Source organism: Alligator mississippiensis, chromosome 8 (genome assembly GCF_030867095.1).
Source record: "Alligator mississippiensis isolate rAllMis1 chromosome 8, rAllMis1, whole genome shotgun sequence".
In the NCBI taxonomy this organism is placed as follows: Eukaryota; Metazoa; Chordata; order Crocodylia; family Alligatoridae; genus Alligator; species Alligator mississippiensis.
In genome coordinates this window covers 70,797,279-70,818,481 of record NC_081831.1, presented here as the reverse complement: position 1 = coordinate 70,818,481, position 21,203 = coordinate 70,797,279, and the positions used below count along the sequence as shown (strand labels likewise).

General features: G+C 43.1%; 1 protein-coding gene across 3 annotated transcripts in view; it reads right to left on the bottom strand.

The window, feature by feature from the left end:
• TENM1 (teneurin transmembrane protein 1) overlaps nt 1-21,203 on the bottom strand; it is a 1,265,690-nt gene that overhangs the window by 151,874 nt on the left and 1,092,613 nt on the right. For all 3 annotated transcript variants that reach the window (XM_059732824.1, XM_059732825.1, XM_059732827.1), the window contains 2 exons: nt 20,879-21,073; nt 12,203-12,403 (listed from right to left, as the gene is read on the bottom strand). In XM_059732824.1, the coding sequence (XP_059588807.1) occupies nt 12,203-12,403; nt 20,879-21,073 (396 nt within the window). The remainder of the gene's footprint in view (nt 1-12,202; nt 12,404-20,878; nt 21,074-21,203) is intronic.

Below are 21,203 nucleotides of genomic sequence, written 5' to 3'. Positions count from 1 at the left end.
CACAGAAAAGTAGGGCTAGAAAGGATCTCTGGAGGCTATCAATCTACCCCTGCTCGAGGTGGGATCATTCCTGTCTAAACCATTTTAGACCAAGTCATCTTTGTGGATTAGACTGGGGACTGCAGAAGTAGACAAAGAATGATCACCAAGTGCATTAAACTTATATTAATAGTTATTTTTCTATTAGGGATATTTTCAGTTGCATTTGAAAGACAAAAGAATAGATTGGGAAGCACACTATGCAGGAGGAAAGGGGAGTGAAAAACCATTACTTTTGGTATTTCTGCAAGTAATATTAAGCAGCAAGCAATTAAGCAAGAGTTGGCAGGCACAACCCCTATCTCCCAGGTGGCTTCCCTATATCTCTCCTACTCCTAACCCATTCCACTTCTTAAATCAATAAATGTCCATATCAAGGTCTCTCTGGTTCCTCCTGAATTGGTTTCAGTATGTAGGATTTTTTTAGGCTGTTTCTGTGCTGTCCTAAACATCTCACTTTAACATTATCCAGCAATGTGAATTAAGCATTCCAGTCTTAACTACTAATATCTTTTTTCATAGAAATTTCTTTCGCCAGATGGTTTTTTTTTGCAAGCTCTTGCTACTCTGCAGGAAACACAAATCAAGCTGGTCACAGAGTTTGTTCTTTTCAATGAAATATATAGTGTTAAGAAGAGCTTTTCTCCAATGTCAAATAACATACAGCAAGGAAAACTTCAATCATTCTTTTCATTTGCAGTGCCATAACAGATGAGCTCCCCAAGAATTAAAGAGAAGGGATAGTTAGACAAAAATAAGAATGTCAGTCATCCCTTGCGAACATAATGAGCAACGCTCGTAAAATAATTAAAGACTTCCTTAGATTTGCCAAAACTGGAAGTACAATAAAAATGTTGACTGAAAACAGGCAAAAGAGAAAAGCTATGGAAAACATGAAAGTTTACCTGAGGTACTCCAAGATGTTTCAAGGCTATTTTCACCACTGAGTTGTTTTGAGTGAATTTCCTCGTCCTTTGCAAATCAGAATGACTGACACCTATAATTTGCAATTTCCTAAATGTAAAGAGTTTTTTCTGATTGCCCTGTAATGGTTTTACCTAATTATTTTTTTCAAGTTGCAGTATTTGATGTTTAATTTTGAAATCAATGTGAGATGTCTTGAGCTATATTAATATACTGTATTATGCCTTCATATGCTTACTATGGAAGCACTTACCCTATAAATGCATATTTCTAATGATTTTTAAATTGCTCTACTCTGCACATTTCAATTTACAACAATTACAACATTTTGCATTTTTCAAAGCACTTCAGTTTTGAAAAATGTTCCATGGTTCAAAAGAGACAGAGGGAAGAGGCTGTTGATCCATTTTTACCCTTTGAAAAAAATTGTCACCAATCCTGCTGGTGTGAGCTTAACAAAAATAGATATGCTAAATATATAACATCTACATATGATCACTTTAGAATTAATGTATTCATGGCAAAGAACTGCCATTGTTCTCTTCCCAATCATAATTGGGGCAAATCTGGACGAACTCCAGAATATCCACTGGATTTACACCAGGTCTGAGGGAGTAAATGACAGCAATATCTCGCCCGCTATCACTGAACTAAGTGCGGTCTAGATAAATGAATACAGGACTGGCAAGCTGGAACATGTACCAGCTCTGTCACCGATTCATCATTTGACAATGCTTTGGCTAGCCGTGCCAGGCTGGATGCACCTGACTTTTTTCCATCTTGGAAGTTATGCAGCCCTGAGCCTGGCTAGTAAGAGATCACCTTGTAATACCAGATGCTGTAAATACAAGCCCAAAAGTGGCTGAATGCTTAACAAATATCAGACCATGCCGGACTTCATTTGGCCCCTTTGTCACTGATGACTTGGGGAAAGGAAGGAAACAGCAGTATTTTGAGTAAGCTCCTATAACTCATTCATTACGTGGGACTAGATTCTTAGTTGGTATAAACTTCGCAAGGCATTACTGAGGTCAACAGAACTACGTCAACTTATACCTGTTAAACATCTCACCCCCAAACACATTCTGCTTTCTCTTCCCCCCCATGTCCTGCTCTACCACAGAACATTGATTCTCACCCTTTTTAGATTCAAGGCAGCCCTTGTTAGCTTCAAGGCACCCCCCAGCATACATCAGTTTTGACTCATTTTTTGACCACAGAAAAATAACACAGCAATCTTTCTGTTGCAAAGAACTCAAAGACCACAACTGGTCAGGTGGTGTTTAACACTACGACTTTCTATTTGAAAACTCTGGATTTATGTTGTGCAACGTGTTTGCAAATCTAACAGTGCTAACATTGTGTGGCACCTCTGAAAGGATCTGAAGGCACCCTAGAGTGCCACGGCACCTTGGTTGAGACTTGCTCCTCTAGCGACTTTGAAATCAGCCAGGGATAACCTTTCCAAGCAAAGAAGTTTCTTGCAAAAGCTGTTTAAAAATCTGTCTCACTAGAAATATGATACCACATTTCTGCTTTCTGTGGGGCGGGTCCATTTCACAGCCCCGTGGGTTTCCCTTGCACATATCAGCTGTCAGACGGCTAAGAAAATGAAGGCAAAACCTTCACCTGCAGCTTCTTCAGTGGTCTTCACCCTTTGGCAACCTCAGTAGCAATTGAACAAAGAAAAAAAGCAGGAAGAAGAAGGGAACAAAAGGATTAACATAAATAGCGAGAAGGAAATCAGGAGGATAAAACACTCAAATTTATACTCTGCGTAATGTCACAGGGCTTTAATTTTCATTGTTTTACATCAGGAAATCGTGTTTTTCAAGGTCATTGAGTTGCTATCAAAAACAGTTATTCACCCTACAAACACTGTGGTTCTTTGAGATGCTGTAGTGTGTGCATTTCAGGCTCTGTGGCATTGAGCACATACATAGTATCTCCTCATGCTCTCAGGAGAGGTCAAGAGAGGCAGAACAGTCATAATTTTCCCTGACTTCCCTTGAGATTTGAAGTCTGAGATGACCAAAGACTCTGAAAATTGGAATAGAGACCCAGCCTACATCATCTTGAAAAGCCACAGTCACTGCAAGGTGACTAAGTGTTCTTTCTTTTTGCATTGTGGATCCCATTGTAGGTGGCTGGTAAGAAGTCTCCTCTCAGGAAAGTGCAAATACAGAATTTCAGCTCCACTGCAGGAGCTGTAGTCAATGTAGCACCGCACTCCTGAACCTGACATTTGAACTAACAGCTAAGTCAAAGGTCAACAGGTTTCTTCGTGTTGCTGCCTTGCAGTTTTCTGAGACTGAAGTATTTTGCTGCTACAGATGAAGTGAGTGTTGCCACACTCATGTTGAAAGCATAAGGGCCAGAAAGCCAGCAACAGGAAGAATGGTTAATGTCAATAAGACTTTGGGTACCCAAAAGAGAGCCACGAGAGCGTTCATAGATGATGTAGTCGGCTGTCTGACCTTGAGCACCACAGCTGCAAACCATGTCATTGGACAGCCCCCACGAATGCATGCTCGCCTTCAACCATCCAATGCCCGTTGTGAGATGGTTAAGAGCAGTCCAGACCCTGTAGGGCAGGTGCCATCCTGAGGGGTAGAAGTAAGGAGATTTTTAGCTGCAGATAAAGGTTTTTAGCTGCAGTTCTTGTGCAGTATATTGCCTGCTCCACTGATAGGAGGCCCGTCTTGTGGGTAACAAGCCATCTGCAGATTCAATGAGCTTACTGGCCTGAGTGGACAACAAACCCCGAGACTTCAGGTGATAGTTGGTTTTCTGGATTGCAGCTACTAAGCTGGAGTTCAGAGAATGGTCCAGATTTTGGACTGTGAGGCCTAGGGCCAGGGTGGCAGCTTGTGTCCAGATGTCAGGGGGTGGGATGCCTGAGAGGACTGGAAAGCAGTAAACTGGAGTTGGCATAAGGCACCCGGTGATAGTCCTCATGATGCTGTCAAGGCTGTCGTCCACTAGCTTGGTGTGTGTGTTCCAGCCTCATACTGGTGCACAGTACTCAGCAAGTGCCAAAGCGAAGGTGCAAAATGTTTGGAAACTTGCACCCCAGGTAGTGCCAGCAAGGTGATGGATGAAAGCTTCTTGGCTATTAACCTTACCCTGGATACCTTCCAGATGCTGGCAGTAGGTAAGGGTCCAGTTCAATTTGACTCCTAGATAGGTGACAGTGTGACAATGTTTAAGTATACGGTTGTCAATTAACTTCTCACACTGCAGCTGGAAGGCTTGGCAGAAGATAAGCCAGCTCACAGGAAAAAAACCTAAAGTGTGAGTAAGTATGAAGTCAAAGCTGATGCCATTGCAGCTCAACTTACGCATAATGGCCACTATGTCAAACCTAACAAGGAATTCACTAGGCAGATAAAGAAAGGAGTCAGACAACTATGGAAGACTCATGGTCCCAATGCACACCTATCTGGAGAATTCAGTACTGAAGAAATGAAGGCAGCCCTTAAGCTCTTAAAGACCAACAAATCACCACAGTCTGATGTCATACATGCTGAATTTCTTCATAAGTCTGGGGAGATGATGGTCATTTGGCTTCATGAGCTTATGTCCAACTGCATCAAATATAACATGATCCCTTGCATCTGGAGAAAGGCCACAGCTGTTGTGGTCCTAAAGCCTAACAAGCCCCAGGATGATGCAAAGAGCTAGAGCAATCTCTCTTCTGTGCATCCCATACAAGCTACTGGAACACCTTATTCATGCCTGAGTCTACCCCATAATTTATTCACAGCTGCCTCAGGAGTGGGCTGGTTTCATATGTGGAAGGGCAACAGTGAAGACACTGAAGAGAGCTTTGAGGCTGGGGAGAAGGTCGGTGCTGTCCTGGTGGACCACACTGCCGCATACAACACTGTTGGGCTCCATGGCCTCTACTACAAGTTCCTCCAAAACATACCTGACAAAATGATCATAAGCTCATGCTTCAGAACCACAGTTTCACTCTCAGGACCACTGATGGACAGGAAAGCCACTCTAGAAGTCTCAAGAATGGCATCCTGCAAGGCTCAGTACTCTCTTCATTGCTTTTCAATGTGTACAATGTTGACCTGCCTGACACCCAGTCCACGAAGTATGGTTATGCCAGCGGCTTGGCTCTCACCCAATCAAGCAAGCAACAGGAAGCTACTGAATTCACCTTGACATCAGACATGAATACCTTTGCTGATCACTTCCATAAATGGCGCCTCCTGCTCAGCCTTGCTAAAACAGTTGTGGACAGCTTTCCACTGAAATAGCAACCAAATGGAGAAAGAAATCAAAGTCAAGTATTTTGCTTATGTCCTAGTGGCAGGAGTCTTGATATTCTAAGGAAGAGATACATAGGCCAGGTAGTAACAGCAAGATACACTGTGTTACCCATTTCAGTATTGTCTGTATAAAGAAAGAGCTTGACCTTTAAAATATCTGGCTATGGCTAGAAAGACAGTCTGAATGGTTTGGCCCTGCTGTACTTGGAGCGCAGCAGCTTCAGGTCTGGACGGAGCATCTGGATCCAGACTAGACAGCCTGAACAGAACAGAGGCTGAGTAGACACCTGTAGTAGGTCTGTTAGCAAAAGGTATCTTGTCCAGCAGGGAGCTACAAAAATGAGTTTTCCTTTGCCTCTTCTGATCTTGGATGAACTGGTAGAAAGGAGCAAAACAGGCCTTTGGCATCTGGCAATGATCATGTACTCAGGTTTCTAGTGTTAAAAGCTGAAAGCCTTTAAGATAAGCACTTACTTAGCAGAAGGCAATTATTTTGGTGGCAAAAGGGGATGTCTTTTTTCCCATCCCTCATCTGCTATCCCCAGCCTCCTGGTTGCTGACATTGGGCTTCTTGGTAATGAAGTTACTAGGTTGCCCGATCCAACATTCTTCCAATATCTACCTAAGGGGGAATCCCTGGAGAGAGACCCAAAATGATATCCCCTAATTGGGCCAGTTTGGATAGGACAGCATACCATATCAACTTAATGGTTCCAGCATCATTCTCAGAAAGTAGAGGAGAAGCATTCATGTCTGTCCCTGGGGAGAAAGTGCAATCCAGCAGTTGTGAAGAAATGTAAGACGTTTTGAATAGCAAAATTGTGGGGTAATTACCAGTTCTTGGTACTGTGTACTCTTCTGGTATGGAAATCATCTCTGGAAGCTATCTTGATAATAGTGGGCTCATAACTAGCATCTTGCCAAAGCCAGTGTCATAGTCTGTGATGCTGCTGGTGCCTTCTCTTGTTTTGATCAGAAATCCTATTATAGATCTGAGATAAAACCTTCACTGAACCTGCCATGATTTGGTCAACAGTTCCAGTCTCCATGAATCGACATTTTCTAATGAAAAGTGTTCATGTTTTTAATTACATGCGTCAAGACTGTGGGTCACGTATCAAAGGCTGGCCTGCTCTGCTTGGCTTTTTATCTTACAGAACTAGTCACAGTAAAATACTGCTAGATTAGCTTTGTCCTATTTCATCTGAACTCTTATTAGGCAAAAAGCAAAAAAGGAGAGTGAGGAATAAAAAGGTACAGGCAATGGTTAGGAGGACCTGGGAGTTTCCCATCTCAGGAGATGCTCAGGACATGGAGCCAGAGAGAAGGTGATTTTTTTCTGATTCCTTCTTAACATCAGATCTCATCGCATGATCTTCCAACATCTAAGAAGAGCTACCTCACCATGCTACATCTTTGAGCATGTGCTAGAAAAAACCCTAAGGGTGATGCTGCTCAATATCCTGCTGCTTCTCTGCTGTCGCTCTCATAGTAAGTTCCCAGGAGGTCACCAGAAAGGTAACATCCAAAAGCACTGGCAACTTTCAGTTTAATAAAAATAGCCACAGGTTTTTACTTGTCCATATATAGGCACTTTTCATCTTAAACAGTCTCCAGTCTGTTGCTATGACAATTCTGTGACTTCACCATAAGTCTTGTTGACTCTTAATCAACCTTTTTTTCCCTCTGTAAAAACAAACTCAAGTCATGCCTTTTTCTTACTCTATTCTGTTTATTCTATTTTTTTCAGCAATCATTTTTCATAATATGTTTATATGATAAAATAACCTTTTACCTGCTTTGGATAATATAAGGTTTTAACCCAGGCAAAGACTTATCATGATAGTTTGAAAGGAATGGAGGGGGAAAAAAAAGAAAATCCTCTCTGTGGAGTAACCACTGCTCTTAAGAATACATGCCCATCACCTACACGGTTTGATTACAAATTAGCTGTTGACATTTGCGCTATACTACAATCATGTTATTTGGCATCTACCATTAAAAATAAAATGTACTGAAATGAAAAACAAAGTTTTTCTACCACCTGATTCAGGATTACTCTAAAGCATTTACTGTTATGGAAAGCGGAGTAATAACAGGGAATGTGGGACAAAGAACAAAAGGCTGAGGCTGAAAGAAAAGCTCTTAAAAAAAAAAAGCCTCTTGAACAGGAGAAGCCAACCTGAGATGTTCAACTGCTGACCCAAGGAAGTGGACTTCTTGCTTCCTGCAGAGGTCTGAGCGATACGGTGCAGAAAGCTTCTGAAAGCAGAGGTGTTGTGCAGGCTTCACCAATATCTAACACGGTTAGGAGGGTTAGAAGCCCTTTCCCTCTTTCAACTGATGGTCTCTCAGACCACAGGTCAGTAATCTTACCACGGGTCACAGTTCCCCTCTGGCCTCTCCAACACAGGTGAGTAAAGGCTGGAGTGAGGGAAAGCAGTCCTCCAAGGCAGGCTGAAACAGCTAATGGCAAAACACAGATTGGATCAAACAGCTGGAGACTGGTGTATGTTTAGTAAAATGCAGACCAGCACTAACCTTTGTGGGCCAGATTCAGCCCCTTTGAGGGCCAGATTTAGCCTCTGAGCTGTAAGTTGCTGACCCCTTTCTTAGACCATTTGGTGCTTTACCCCAGTGAATTCTGAAATCTGCTGTGTGTAGAGGAAACAAGGGGTGTGCATGCATGACACTTTATAGCGGGCTAAATGCTTTTGCACCACTTGAATGGTGTTGGTGTTTGCATGCCTCAGCGGCGTATTGTACATTAATTCCAGCCGCTGTAGGAAATTCGGTGGCACAACGCACCTTAGATGACTTGGGGTGCAGTAAACTAAAACTCCGAGAAGGAGTTTCAGTTTGCTGCCCCTACAGCCGCGGAGCGAAGCACTGGGCTCTGTGCAGCTCTGCAGGAAGCCCTGCAGGCAGCCTGGCAGCAGCCTGGGAAAGCAGCGCCACCCAAGAAAAGCGGAGAGCATGATCTTCCCCCCTGCCCCGGAGCCTGCCTACCGGAGCTGTGCAGGGCCCCGGTGCTTCCCTCTACAGCTGCAGTGCCCTCCAGGACCACCTGAGCTGGGTGCCTGCGGGTGGGTGTTGCCTGGGGGGTGGGCTACACCTGCCGCGGAGGGAAGCACCAGGCCCTCCCATAGCCCTCCCATAGCCCAGCTCTGCCTGCCCACCAGCAGCTTGCCTTCTCCTCCCTGCCAGAGAGTCAGGTAAGTCAGCAGGGGTTTAATCCGCCCTAAATTGAAGCGGTGTTTTTTAAAACCCATCGCTTCAATTTAGGGCCCACATTTCATCTACACATGCCCCCTAATGTATAAATATACATGTTTCCCTTTATTACCATATTCTTCCTAAAACCCCATCCATTCAATCATGTCAGAGTCCAATGTTTGTATTATCCCATGGACTTATTTCTCCCAAAACCGGATCCATGGACATTAACACTAACATTTTTCCTACTGAAGATAAAAGGAACACCGCTTTCTCTGCAACCACTATGAAACACATAAGGTGAAAGACTTAAGATGGCATGCATGATCTTAATTTTGCCTTTTCTTGACTTCTGAGTGCTTAAGCCAACAGTTTTAGGATACTCTTTATGCAGCTTTTTGATTAAGTAATAGCAATAGCACACTCCTGCTTCTAAAAGCTCTAACTGAAGAAGAACGAATTAGAAAGCACTCTACTCATGTAAATACTGAATGCAGCATTTCTATATAAATCAGTAAGAAGAAGTATGTTGATTAGGGAAAGCACTGCTTCTTTTTACATAAAGATATTTTTATAATTGGCAAAAATGAGAGAGACAATACCAAAAATATCACAGCTATGGAGTTTTTGTGGGTTTGTTTTTAAGTGTGGGAGTATATTTGGTTGGTCATTCTTGTTTTTATAAAATATATTGGAAGCACTTACCAAGTTTCCCCCAAGCAGACATGCGCTACAGCTCAAGTTATGTTCTCCTCTATAAGTAAGGAGATTCTCTCTCAGACCAGAAGGAAGCTTGAAGCGAGACCCCCATTCGGACTACAAGTTTTTAGTCTGCCTGCATTAGGGAGGTGACTTTGGGTATTTCTCCTGGTAATGCTAGTGTCATAAGTCAAATCTAAGTAAAAACTGACTTCATTCTAAAACCTCAGCTATAAATTATAGGCTTGAAGAAATTATGGGCTTGGTGTCTGAGTGATAGTCTTTGCCCTTTGTTATACAGGAGGTCAAACTAGTTAGTCATAATGGCTCCTCCTGCCTTAAAATGTATGCGTTATTTCAGAAGACCTCAAATCTTAGCTCCAAACTTCACTGTTTATTAGGGATTACAGTAACTGTGGTGCTGATCCCCTGCTTCCATGTCCCCTAAAGGGAGAGTTTTGTATTCGCTCTTTTATTGAAGTGACTTAAGGCTTGAAGAGAGACAATGCCTGTCTGCCAGTATGGACCCCACATTCATGGATCTTTGCAAGGCTCAGAGTAGTCAGCTGTGATCTGAAGAGATAGCCGAGTCCTCTTTCTGATGGAACAGAGATCTACCTAGTCAAATGTCTCAGCGCAGCTTTTCCATTGCTGCCTGATATGGTATAAGAAGAGGTTTTAATTTCCTTTTTCAAAGAAGAGTATGAAAATCAAAAAGTAGTTGTTAGTACTTTGAAAACGTTTCACATTTTCTATAAAATACAGAAACTGGTAAGCTAGGTCACTGCAGGTCCCATATTCTTGTAGTCAATACAGAAATCTAATTTACCTAATACTGAATACAGATTCATTTGCTTCTCTGACTTTAGATATAAAGAGATGCTAAGAAAAAATAAAAAGGTCTGAAGTAGCCTGATTGTCTTCTGGTCTATCACCTACAAGTTGTTCATTGCTTCCTGAGTCTAGATGAGTGGTATGTGGTTTACCCTTTTTATCCCAGTTATTCTAAAAGAAATTCATGTTTTTCTCAATCCGCAGATGGAGGCTCCCTTACTCTGACCCTGTTGACTTCCTCTTCTGATGTTGTTCTTTCTCACTAAAATCAAACTTTGCTTCCAGTACATGCAATAGCCATTGACCCTAGGAAGTAAGTCTCTTCCACTGATGTCTATACTTCAGTCTAATACTCATTGTATTGTCATAACAATCCTAGTTCTGGTTTAATAGCTATAAAGAGAAATGCATCTAAAAGGAGAGATCTGTAATATCCAGCTATAAAGGGAGATTCATGTGGGTGGTTGTAAAAGGCCGCTTTCTTGGCAAGTACAGAGACAGTTGAGAGGGGAAGTTGTTTTTCTTATTGGTTGATAGAAGCAAGAAAAAAAGTATACTTTCTTGCAAAAAACACATTGAAGTAACTTTGAAAGCATGACACAAACAAGAAAATCAAGACCTTTAGCACAGTGCCTTCTTTAGTCACCCACCGTATTCTGTATTTAACGATGTTTTCTTAATTAGCATGCAAGAGAAAAACTTTAACAGCCCTTTTGGAGCTTCTTGGTATTGGGGCTATGGCAAGTCCATTACTGCAACCGAGTTCTTTTGCATATTTTATGGGAAACAAATTTAGTACACACACAACACCTTCCCTAACTATCTGTTTTATTAATGGATATGCTAGTATATTACCATCGTTTAGGGAACCTTTTCAATATGTAATGAGACACATGATAAAAATGCAGGCACTAGGGTTTTCATGTTGGTTGTTCAAAGCTGATAAGGGAAACTCTTATCAAAGGAAATATCATATCCAACAGTCTCATAATGAGACGAAATCCCATGGCCCAGAGCGAATGATGACGTTGATGAATGATCTTTGAAATGACCATTTGCTAAACATTCAGCATTACTGACAGTACAGTGTAAATATACATATGTATAAATATCTCCACTATTTGAACACAATGGTTCCAACTCAGCAGAGACCAACTCAACATATGCTTAATGTTAATGACTTTGGTAGGGCTTAAGCAAATGCCTATAATGCTTTGCTCTTAGCAGGGGAAATGTACCTGGTAAACAGAGAGATCATCTCCCATCTGCACCTGTACATTAGTAAGATCTTTTCCCATCTGCACCTGTACATAACTAGCATTAATATTCACTGTGCACTAATGGGCACTCTCAGCTCCAATGTACCTATGGAATTGGAGGGTCTACAGCTACTCAGAATATTTCAGGCCTGGACCATCAGTTGTACTTTATGGAATTCAATCAACCCGTCACTTGGATCTATTTTGCATTGTAATTTGAGAGGACAGCAAAGATGTTAACCATCAATTGAGCTTTATAAGTTGTGAACTTTCTCCTCAAAAAGGCAATGGCACATACCTTGGAAATTACACCATCTATTCAGGCATAAAATGTCTGAGTGTTTTCAGTTCAAGACAACTGAATGTAAGTGTACCAAGTATATAATGAGATCATCTCTACACTTGAACAAATACAGTAGGACTAAACCTTGATGGTCCTTTAAGTAAGAAATGAATGTTTAGCTTCATGTTTTAGAGTGGGAAGTCAATTCTTTCTTCACATTTCTTTAGGCAAAGGCTCCTCTTACCCATAAATTCCTGGGCTTAGGTCATATTCTTCCAGTGACCTCAGAACAGCTGCTATTTTCTGAGTATCTTTCACTACTGCAGACTACCATATTGCACTGTAGGTCTGATCCTTGCAAGAAGCTAGGGAGTTCCTGAGAGATGCTGAGCACTTTTAATTTGATATGGAAATTAGGAGGCAGTCAGACTTCAGCAAAGGTAGCACTTTGGTTGGCATGTAGCAGACTTGCCATAGAAAAACAAACAAACCAGGAGTCCCAAGCTCATCTTATATTCATATCCCACTGAACCACTATGTTGTCTCCATCTTATTTGCTAAGTCGGTTCTTATTAACACTGGTGTAACATAATTATTTCTTAACAGAAACTGACCTGAAAGCACAAGAATTTGATAGGCCTTATTAAGAAAAACCCAAGCCATACCTGTTGAGCAGTCTGGACCTGTCCACTGTGGCTCACAGCTACACACTCCAGTATCCAAGAGGAAAGTCCCGTGACCTGAGCACTGCTCTTGACACACAGGAAGAGATGTCTCACAGTTTACTCCTCCCCAGCCTGTGGAGCAGTGACATTCCCCTTGAACACAGACGCCATGGCCAGAGCACATAGGGTCCAAGCAGTCCTCTGGAAGGAAAAAAAAATATTTTTGAAGCATAAAACTGACACAGCTACCTTGATTTTCTAATCATGTATGGGTTCAATTTTAATTAGGCAATAAAATAGCTCGGTGGAAATATTTAGTTCAAACTGAAGAAATATTAAGAAGCACAGGATGGCGGGGTGGGGAGGGGAGGAAGATAGGTCATGTGAAAGTACTGTAAAGGCCCTATCCAGGAACTTCACTCACCTTCATACATTATTCTATTCTTTTTAGTGGTCTTTTCTTAGGCCTGCTGTCTTGAAAATGTGGAAAGTTAAAGGCTAAGGATGCCACTTCTCTTTTACCCTATTAAAACACTGACTGTTTGCAATGCTGCACTGTTCTACATATGCAACACAAGGCTATGAACTTCAATGAATCTTCTGTGATATTGAGGCACCACAATGCATGCATCTGACCAAAAACAGCTTCATCTAAGTTGTAACCAAAAGCATGCAGAAAAATGTCTAAATTAAGAAGCCAGTGTAAATCTGCATGCAATAACGGGGGGCATTAGAAATCATTATGGCTCCACTTGTCATGTACAGTTTTAAAGTATTTTTAATAAAGCAGATTATTTCCCTGATAGGTACACTGACTTGTATTTCAGTATGAGAACTAGGCAAGGAATAAGGAGAGATCTTAACTGCTGTTTCAGAAATTCTGCATTGTGTTTCTACTTGGGCGTGTTTGCAACATTTCTGTTTGCTCTTGGAAAGGAAAAATTTATGCTTACAATTATTTGTATGTAAGTTAATTTGGGCTTTCTAGCCAGGAATCTGGTACCAGAAACAAAATCATGTGGCTCCTCACCAGCCTTGAGTAGTGAATCCTTGACTGAATACTCATTTTAAACAGCTTATATGCTCATAAAAGGCATACGCTGGGCAACTGCAGATAATGAACGGATTCGTAAAAGTCATAATCTGCTGATGAACAATTTGCAAACAGACAAAAGAGCTAAATTTGTTCTCAATTTGGACTAAATACAGAATTCAGCAAGCTCTGTTGAATAATTTTAAATCAGGTGTTAGTTATGCCTGTGGAGTCTTTATAGCCTTTTGTACAAACCCAGCACTTCTTTATCAAGCAAGCTTTTCATCAAGCCCCTTAGCTTGACTGCTTCACAGACCCAGCAAGAGTAACTTCAGCTGACTGATGAGGAACTCTGCAAGGAAGGGGGAGGAAGGAAACTTCAGTTACAATCCAGCCCACGGAGTTGCAGGGAAAAACTAGGTCAGGGCAGCCATCTCAGTCACCTCTAACCCTTTGGGACACTTGAACACGACAAAAATTGGCCGGTTTTGCAGTTTAATTGTGTCATGCTGTACACATGCAAGGGTTTTTTTATGATTTAAATGAGTTTGCTATGTTGTTACATCCACATGTAGTTTAGTTTGCAATGGAGCTATTCGTACCCTTGCAGCCTTTGACGGCTCGCTCTCTCTCCGCCGTGGGAGAGGCAGGAAGTGGCCAAGCTCCCAATTTTTCTTTTTAAAACTTTTTTTTCTGCGGAGTCTGCCTTTATCTCCTGTGGCCGGGGGTGAGCTGCCGGTGGGCTGAGCGGCTCTTGAGCTGCAGAGGGCTCCGGTCTTCCCTTCCACGGCAGTGACGTCCCCCAGGGCCACCTGGGTGGGTGCTAGCTGCACAGGTACCGTTGCACCTCACAGGCAGGACATGCCCGATTAAACTCTTCCCCGAGCCTGCGCAGGGAGCAGCACCCAGAGGACTTCCAGCATGTGGGCTCAGGTAACAGTTGGATCCAGCGGGTGCAGCTTGTGAGCTGGGGCAGCACCTGCACAGCTCGCACCCCGTCCGGGCGGCCCCATGGGGTACTGCCGTCATGGAGGGAAGGACTGGGCCTCCCTGCAGCTCAGGGGCTGTGGGACCCAGAGGCAGCTCATGCGGGCAGGCTCCATTGAATGGAAAAAAAAAAAGCAGCGAGGCGCCTGATCCATTTTTTTTCATCCCGTGGAGCCTGCCCACCTTCGCATGACTGGGGGGCAAGCCACCAGTGGGCCCCAAGTGGTCGCACCCCCTGGGTGGCACCCGCTCGCTAGCCGCCCACCCAGGTGGCCCCAGGGGGTGCCACCACCATGGAGGGAAAGACTGGGGTCCCCCACAGTTCAGGTGTCTCTCGGCCTGCCCACAGCTCATTCCCCGGATGTGGGAGAGGAGGGCAGGCTCCGTGGGGAGGGGAAAGGATCGGGCCCCTCACCATAATAGTGACAGACGCTCCTAAATTGAATGGTGTGTTTTTAATCAGCTCAATTAAAAACCCACCGTTTCAATTTAGGGGACTAAAGCCCCATCACATGTACAAGTGGCCTTGCTCTCCATTTCAGGGGAAAGGGTAGAAGCATCCTTGTAGCAACAAATCCTCTGATCTCCTCTCGCTCCGTAGAGGCAGAAGGGCCTGCAGAGCTGTATGCTGAAGAAATCAGAGGCTACAGATCTTATGAGCTAACTTGCAGCATCCTCACTTCCTTTTGTGGTAGAACCAAAGTATTTTGACAGTGTCAGTCCCCTGCACTGAAATAGTTAAAACAGGATTAAACTTCACCAGCTGCGCTTGTGATGTGTCAGGCTCTTCCGACAAGGTGCTAAATGCTGTCACTGATTTCACTGTGCTTTGTAAGTGCAAGGTGTCCTCACAGGCTCAAGTCCTTGGACTATCCTCAAAAATACACCATTCCTCTAACAGGCCACAGGGCACCAGGCCTCATTGACACACATCAGCAGTCAGGGCCTCTCTCAGACTGTATTAATTTCACACATAGGAGATGGATGGCTGATCTTGTAAACTGGTATGGGATTATACCCTTTAGCTTGATTTAAAATTAGCCATAATTATAGTTCTTTGAAAAATAATTATTATGAATGTGCCGCAACAGCTTCTGGAAAGACATGAGACCATCCCAAGGGTTATTTCTGTAAGAGAGCGGTCTCTTTTTGTCTAAAAGTCATTTTTGAATGACAGTGTCAACCAAGTCTATACAGCTTCTAAACTTTCTCCATCTTATATTGCTCAAAAACAGTTGGGTTCATTTACCTTAAAATTTAGTTAAACAACAACCCCCTCTCCCCACCAAAACCTGACACTTTGCAAAACACTTTGCACATAGCATTTTCACCATGGGGACAGAGGCAGGGGACTGTTTCTTGAGCGATCATGCCTTGGAATTGAAATCCTTGAGCGGTGGATTCACAGTTTATTTCTATATCCCCAATTTTTCTGGAGTACATTTTTAGCGATTAAGTTATGAACTTGGGAAAATGAATGTTCTGTACTAGAAAAAATGGAGAGACCCTTTTTATAGTTTTGCAGCTGCTGCTGTTGAAAGGGTACCTAAAAATAGATGTTAGTGAAATCTTGGGGAGAATCATACAGACACAACCACAGGCCTGGAAACTTTGGGGTTTGAGCAAGATTTCAGGTCCTCCTGCACCCTATCCCCACCACAAGAAAGCAAGAATAATAACTAACTAACTTGGGAAACAGAAACTTACTCAGCATTGTAAAAATATTATTTGTGCAAAACAGATATATCTATAAAACTGCTGTACTGAATTTGGGCACCTGGGTGAATCTGTTCCTATTTGTGCTTTTTCAGGAAATTCTGCTTTCCTTGTAGATTAAGATAGCTCAACTAGTCCCAAGTTCAAACACTTCTAGTGAATTTGCTCCCATAATAAGTTGTAGCTCCCATTTGGTTATAAGATCTGAAGTGCATCAAGTGTCATTTTCAGAAGTAATTGGCCTTTTCTGTTGCAAAAACCTCCAAATGCTTCTGAGTGCTGGACTGATGATTTACCATGTTTAGGACTTTTCAGGCTAGTTCAGTAACAAAGAGGAAATTAAATATTTCTATTTGAGGTTCTGCAGCAGCTATTCAAATCCCATTTCAGGATCTCTTGTCAAAATGTTTGCAATCTCTCAAGTTGCTCACAGTACAAGGTACTGTTCAGAAATTTCTGCCTGAAGCCTCTTGTTGGACACAGCACACAGATGCTTGGTGATAGACACAACTTCATATTTTATGCCCTGAGGCACAGCATCTTGTTTGGGTGATTTTTTAAATTAATTTTGTGATTTCCTACACAGTTTCAAGAGTCTCTTTTAATTCTGTTGTCTAGTAACACCAAATTCAAAGTATGCCTATAGCAATGAGTATAGGTAACTTGTGGTTCCTCCTACTGCAGTGTAGTTACTTATCTCTTAGGAAGCCAGTCAGTTTAGTGGCATCATGATAGTATGTCCAAAGGCAGCTGTTCATTCTCAGGCTTATATGCAGCAATAACTGTAATAATTAATACGAAACCTCTGCTGATGTACAGGCTACACTGTACAACGATATTCTATACCATGCTTTTTCATAGGCCCCTGGCAGACATTAATATAATTGTGCAATTGGCATTAGGAATTTTATGCCAAATACCAAAAATAGCATGGCCTACCATGCCAGATGTGAACTGAAGGATGTACAATCTAGGGGAGCAGGGATAAAATTAATCAGAGCCCAAATACGTGACTACTGGACTGCCTTTGGTAATCAGGCAGGGAATGGTCTGGCCTGAAACTCAGGGCTGCCATGTGCTATGTCCCAATGATCATGGTATAAAATCAGCTGATTGTTGGGTTGGGCATTAGGGTGCTCCAGGTCAGGGACATAAGCCACCACTCAATTTAATGAGTGATGCAAACCAGCCACAAAAAAAAAAAAATCCCCATAAATGTGAAATACCTTTGTAGCTGGTTTGCCATTTTATTATGCCATAAATGGCTGAATGTGTAGCACGTTAAAATACACAAACACCTTAGATGTTACAAACATATGGATTGCACCACAAACGAATAATCTGCCAGGGCCCAACTATTCTCATTTTATACAACTTTCCAGGAATATTTTTAGAAATATTCTTCATGACTTAAAAACCCTAATTTTTTAACCTCATTTCCATTAAATTGATTTGTAAATTTGTCTTGATGCTTTTTTAGCCATTTTGAGATATCACGATCTTGTACTGCCTGCAAACAAAGCAGCTGAATAAAGTAACAATCATCTTTCTCCACGTAAAGGCATATTTTCAGCTAGTTCAGTAAAATGGCATTGCTGTTCAAGTCACTGTATGGCAAGATAATGTATCCTACTTAGTATTTTCATTAGGATTTTCTTATAGATTCATAGATGTTAGGGTCGGAAGGGACCTCAATAGATCATCGAGTCCGACCCCCTGCATAAGCAGGAAAGAGTGCTGGGTCTAGATGACCCCAGCTAGATACTCATCTAACCTCCTCTTGAAGACCCCCAGGGTAGGGGAGAGCACCACCTCCCTTGGGAGCCTGTTCCAGACTTTGGCCACTCGAACTGTGAAGAAGTTCTTCCTAATGTCCAGTCTAAATCTGCTCTCTGCTAGCTTGTGGCCATTGTTTCTTGTAACCCCTGGGGGCGCCTTGGTGAATAAATACTCACCAATTCCCTTCTGTGCCCCCGTGATGAACTTAAAGGCAGCCACAAGGTCGCCTCTCAACCTTCTCTTGCGGAGGCTGAAAAGGTCCAGTTTCTCTAGTCTCTCCTCATAGGGCTTGGTCTGCAGGCCCTTGACCATACGAGTTGCCCTTCTCTGGACCCTCTCCAGGTTATCCGCATCCTTCTTGAAGTGTGGCGCCCAGAATTGCATGCAGTACTCCAACTGCGGTCTGACCAACGCCCTATAGAGGGGAAGTATCACCTCCCTGGACCTATTCGTCATGCATCTGCTGATGCACGATAAAGTGCCATTGGCTTTTCTGATGGCTTCGTCACACTGCCGGCTCATGTTCATCTTGGAGTCCACTAGGACTCCAAGATCCCTTTCCACCTCTGTGCCCCCCAGCAGGTCATTCCCTAGGCTGTAGGTGTGCTGGACATTTTTCCTACCTAGGTGCAGCACTTTGCATTTCTCCTTGTTGAACTGCATCCTGTTGTTTTCTGCCCACTTGTCCAACCTATCCAGGTCTGCCTGCAGCTGTTCCCTGCCCTCCAACGTGTCCACTTCTCCCCATAGCTTTGTGTCATCCGCAAACTTGGACAGAGTACATTTCACTCCCTCGTCCAAGTCGCTGATGAAGACATTAAAGAGTATCGGTCCAAGGACCGAGCCCTGCGGGACCCCACTGCCCACGCCCTTCCAGGTCGAGACCGACCCATCCACCACGACTCTTTGGGTGCGACCCTCTAGCCAATTCGCCAGCCACCGGACTGTGCAGCCATCCACATCACAGCCTCTTAGCTTGTTCACCAGTATGGGGTGGGATACCGTATTGAAGGCCTTCCTGAAGTCTAAGTATACGACATCCACCCCTCCTCCTGTGTCCAGGCATTTCGTAACCTGGTCATAGAAAGAGACTAGATTGGTCAGGCACGATCTGCCCGTCACAAACCCGTGCTGGTTTCCCCTCAGCATAATTTGCCCTGCCGGGCTCTCACAAATGTGAGCCTTGATAATTTTTTCAAAGACTTTACCAAGGATGGAGGTGAGACTGACTGGCCTATAGTTGCCCGGGTCCTCCTTCCTCCCCTTTTTGAAAATGGGGACCACGTTAGCCCTTTTCCAGTCCCCCGGGACTTGGCCCGTGCGCCACGAGCGTTCGAATATTCCTGCCAGTGGCTCTGCAATGATGTCGGCCAGTGCCTTCAGCACCCTCGGATGGAGCCCATCCGGGCCTGCCAATTTAAAGGCATCCAGTTCTTCCAAATGACTCTGCACCACCGCAGGATCTACGCATGGCAGTCTGGTGCCTTGCTGCTGCCTCTCTACAACCCCAGTGAGAGACTTGTCGTGCCCCTCACTTAGGAACACTGAGGCAAAGAACTCGTTGAGGAGTTCAGCCTTGTCCCCCCTGTCTGTCACCAATTGTTTCTGCCCATTTAGCAGTGGTCCTATTCCTCCCTGGGCCTTCCTTTTACTCCCAATATATCTAAAAAACAATTAAAAAACAAAAAACAAAGTATTGTTTTTCTTGTTTTCTTTTTTCTTCTGAGTGCTGACAACATAGCATGTCAACCACTTTCTATAGTTTTTTGAAGAATATCAAGTACTTTGTGGTGACCTAAAGAAGCTTATTGCCTCTTAAATTCCTCTCAAGTCTTTTTCCAATTAGATAATTCAGCTTCTCTGGGTGCATCTACATGAGATGGTTACTGCGGAGTTGCCTAATTAGCTTCACAGTAAATCGTCACCGTCTACACAAGTAGTACTATTAGGCCAGAGTAAACTAATTAATTCCGCTGTAGGATAGTACTGCCCAACACAAGTACTAGTCTACGATGGAGTTTTTCACTCCACCACAATGCACACGTAGATAGTGACTGGGGCTGGCTAGGGCACAAGGGTGCTTTAGTGTGGGGCGGGATGCCTGCCAGGGAGTCCTGCACTGATACCCCAGCCAGCCCCTCTGCAGCACGCTGAGCCAGGCAGGAGAAATCCTGGGCTAGCAGGATGACCCCACAGGGCTCCTTGCCCGCCTGGGTTGCACTGCCCCAGGTCAACATTTCTGTAGCCCTGGGTGCACTTGTAAATGCTGGGCCTCGGAGCAATGAACTCCATGGTGGACTGCGCCACAGTTTATTGTGTCAAAATAATTTCTTGTCCAGATGTGCCCTCTGAAAACTTCCTCTATGTACATAGTCAAAAAATACTTTTACACTTAAGAGCTATGGCATGAAAAACAAAACATGCTGTCTCTAGCTTCAGAATAACAGAGAGAGTGAAAACCATTGAACCAGTAAGATCAGACAGAATTACTTTGTTTTCCAGAGCTCAATACTGGGAAAGACTGATGCTGTGATTGATGAGACATCTCAGGAATGTTAATAGTATCAAGTAAATAGCATTTGGTTTCTGCAGTAGGTGAGTACAAGGATGGCTCAATGTTACAACCAGAAGAAGTTGATCTGCTTGTTGGAAGTGCAATTTCCTCCTCTTTGATTAGCCATGTTTTAAGTGATTTCATGTTAGCACCTAGAGGACATATACTTTATTTTTATGCTGTGCTCATTCATGAAATGTGGTCTATAGTAATATCTACCTGGAGTATTACAGCATCAAACTGCTACATGGCAGGAAAGGATATAACAGCCTGTTTTCTTACAGCAAAAAACTACCCTGGGACAGAAGCAGACAGGTGACCTCTATACCAGTGGAATTTATAAGGGTGCATTATTTCACTAAAGATTTTTTTCTGGGTAGCTTTATCCTGGCTAAGACTTGGCTACCAAGAGGTAGCTGACATCCCAAGGAATGAGAGATCCGAGATGCTTCTCGAGCCAGAAAACCTGAGTTGCCAGTAGACCGCTACAATAACTAGTGTAAAAATAATATCCAGTAACTTTAACACTAACAAAAATAACAATGATATAAAATATTTAATATTAATAATATACAAAAACTTTTAAAACCAGCAAAATGGCACAAACCTTCTTCACAAATTTCTCCTTTGTATCCTGGGACACAGATGCAGACTCCCATGATGCAAGTACCATGGCCAAAGCAGGTTGGATCAATACATTGCTCTTCTGGAACATCACACTCTGCTCCTTTCCATCCATTCCGGCATACACAGTGACCTTTCTCATATTCCCCGTTTCCACTGCACAGCACGGGGCACGAGTCTAAAGAATGCAAATAGTTTGTTCTCCAAGACGCATTTAAATTCTCAGGGATGAACATCCATTACATCTATCATTATCTGGTATATAATATTACATTTTTGCAATAGAGTTTAATGCTTATGAAAGACCA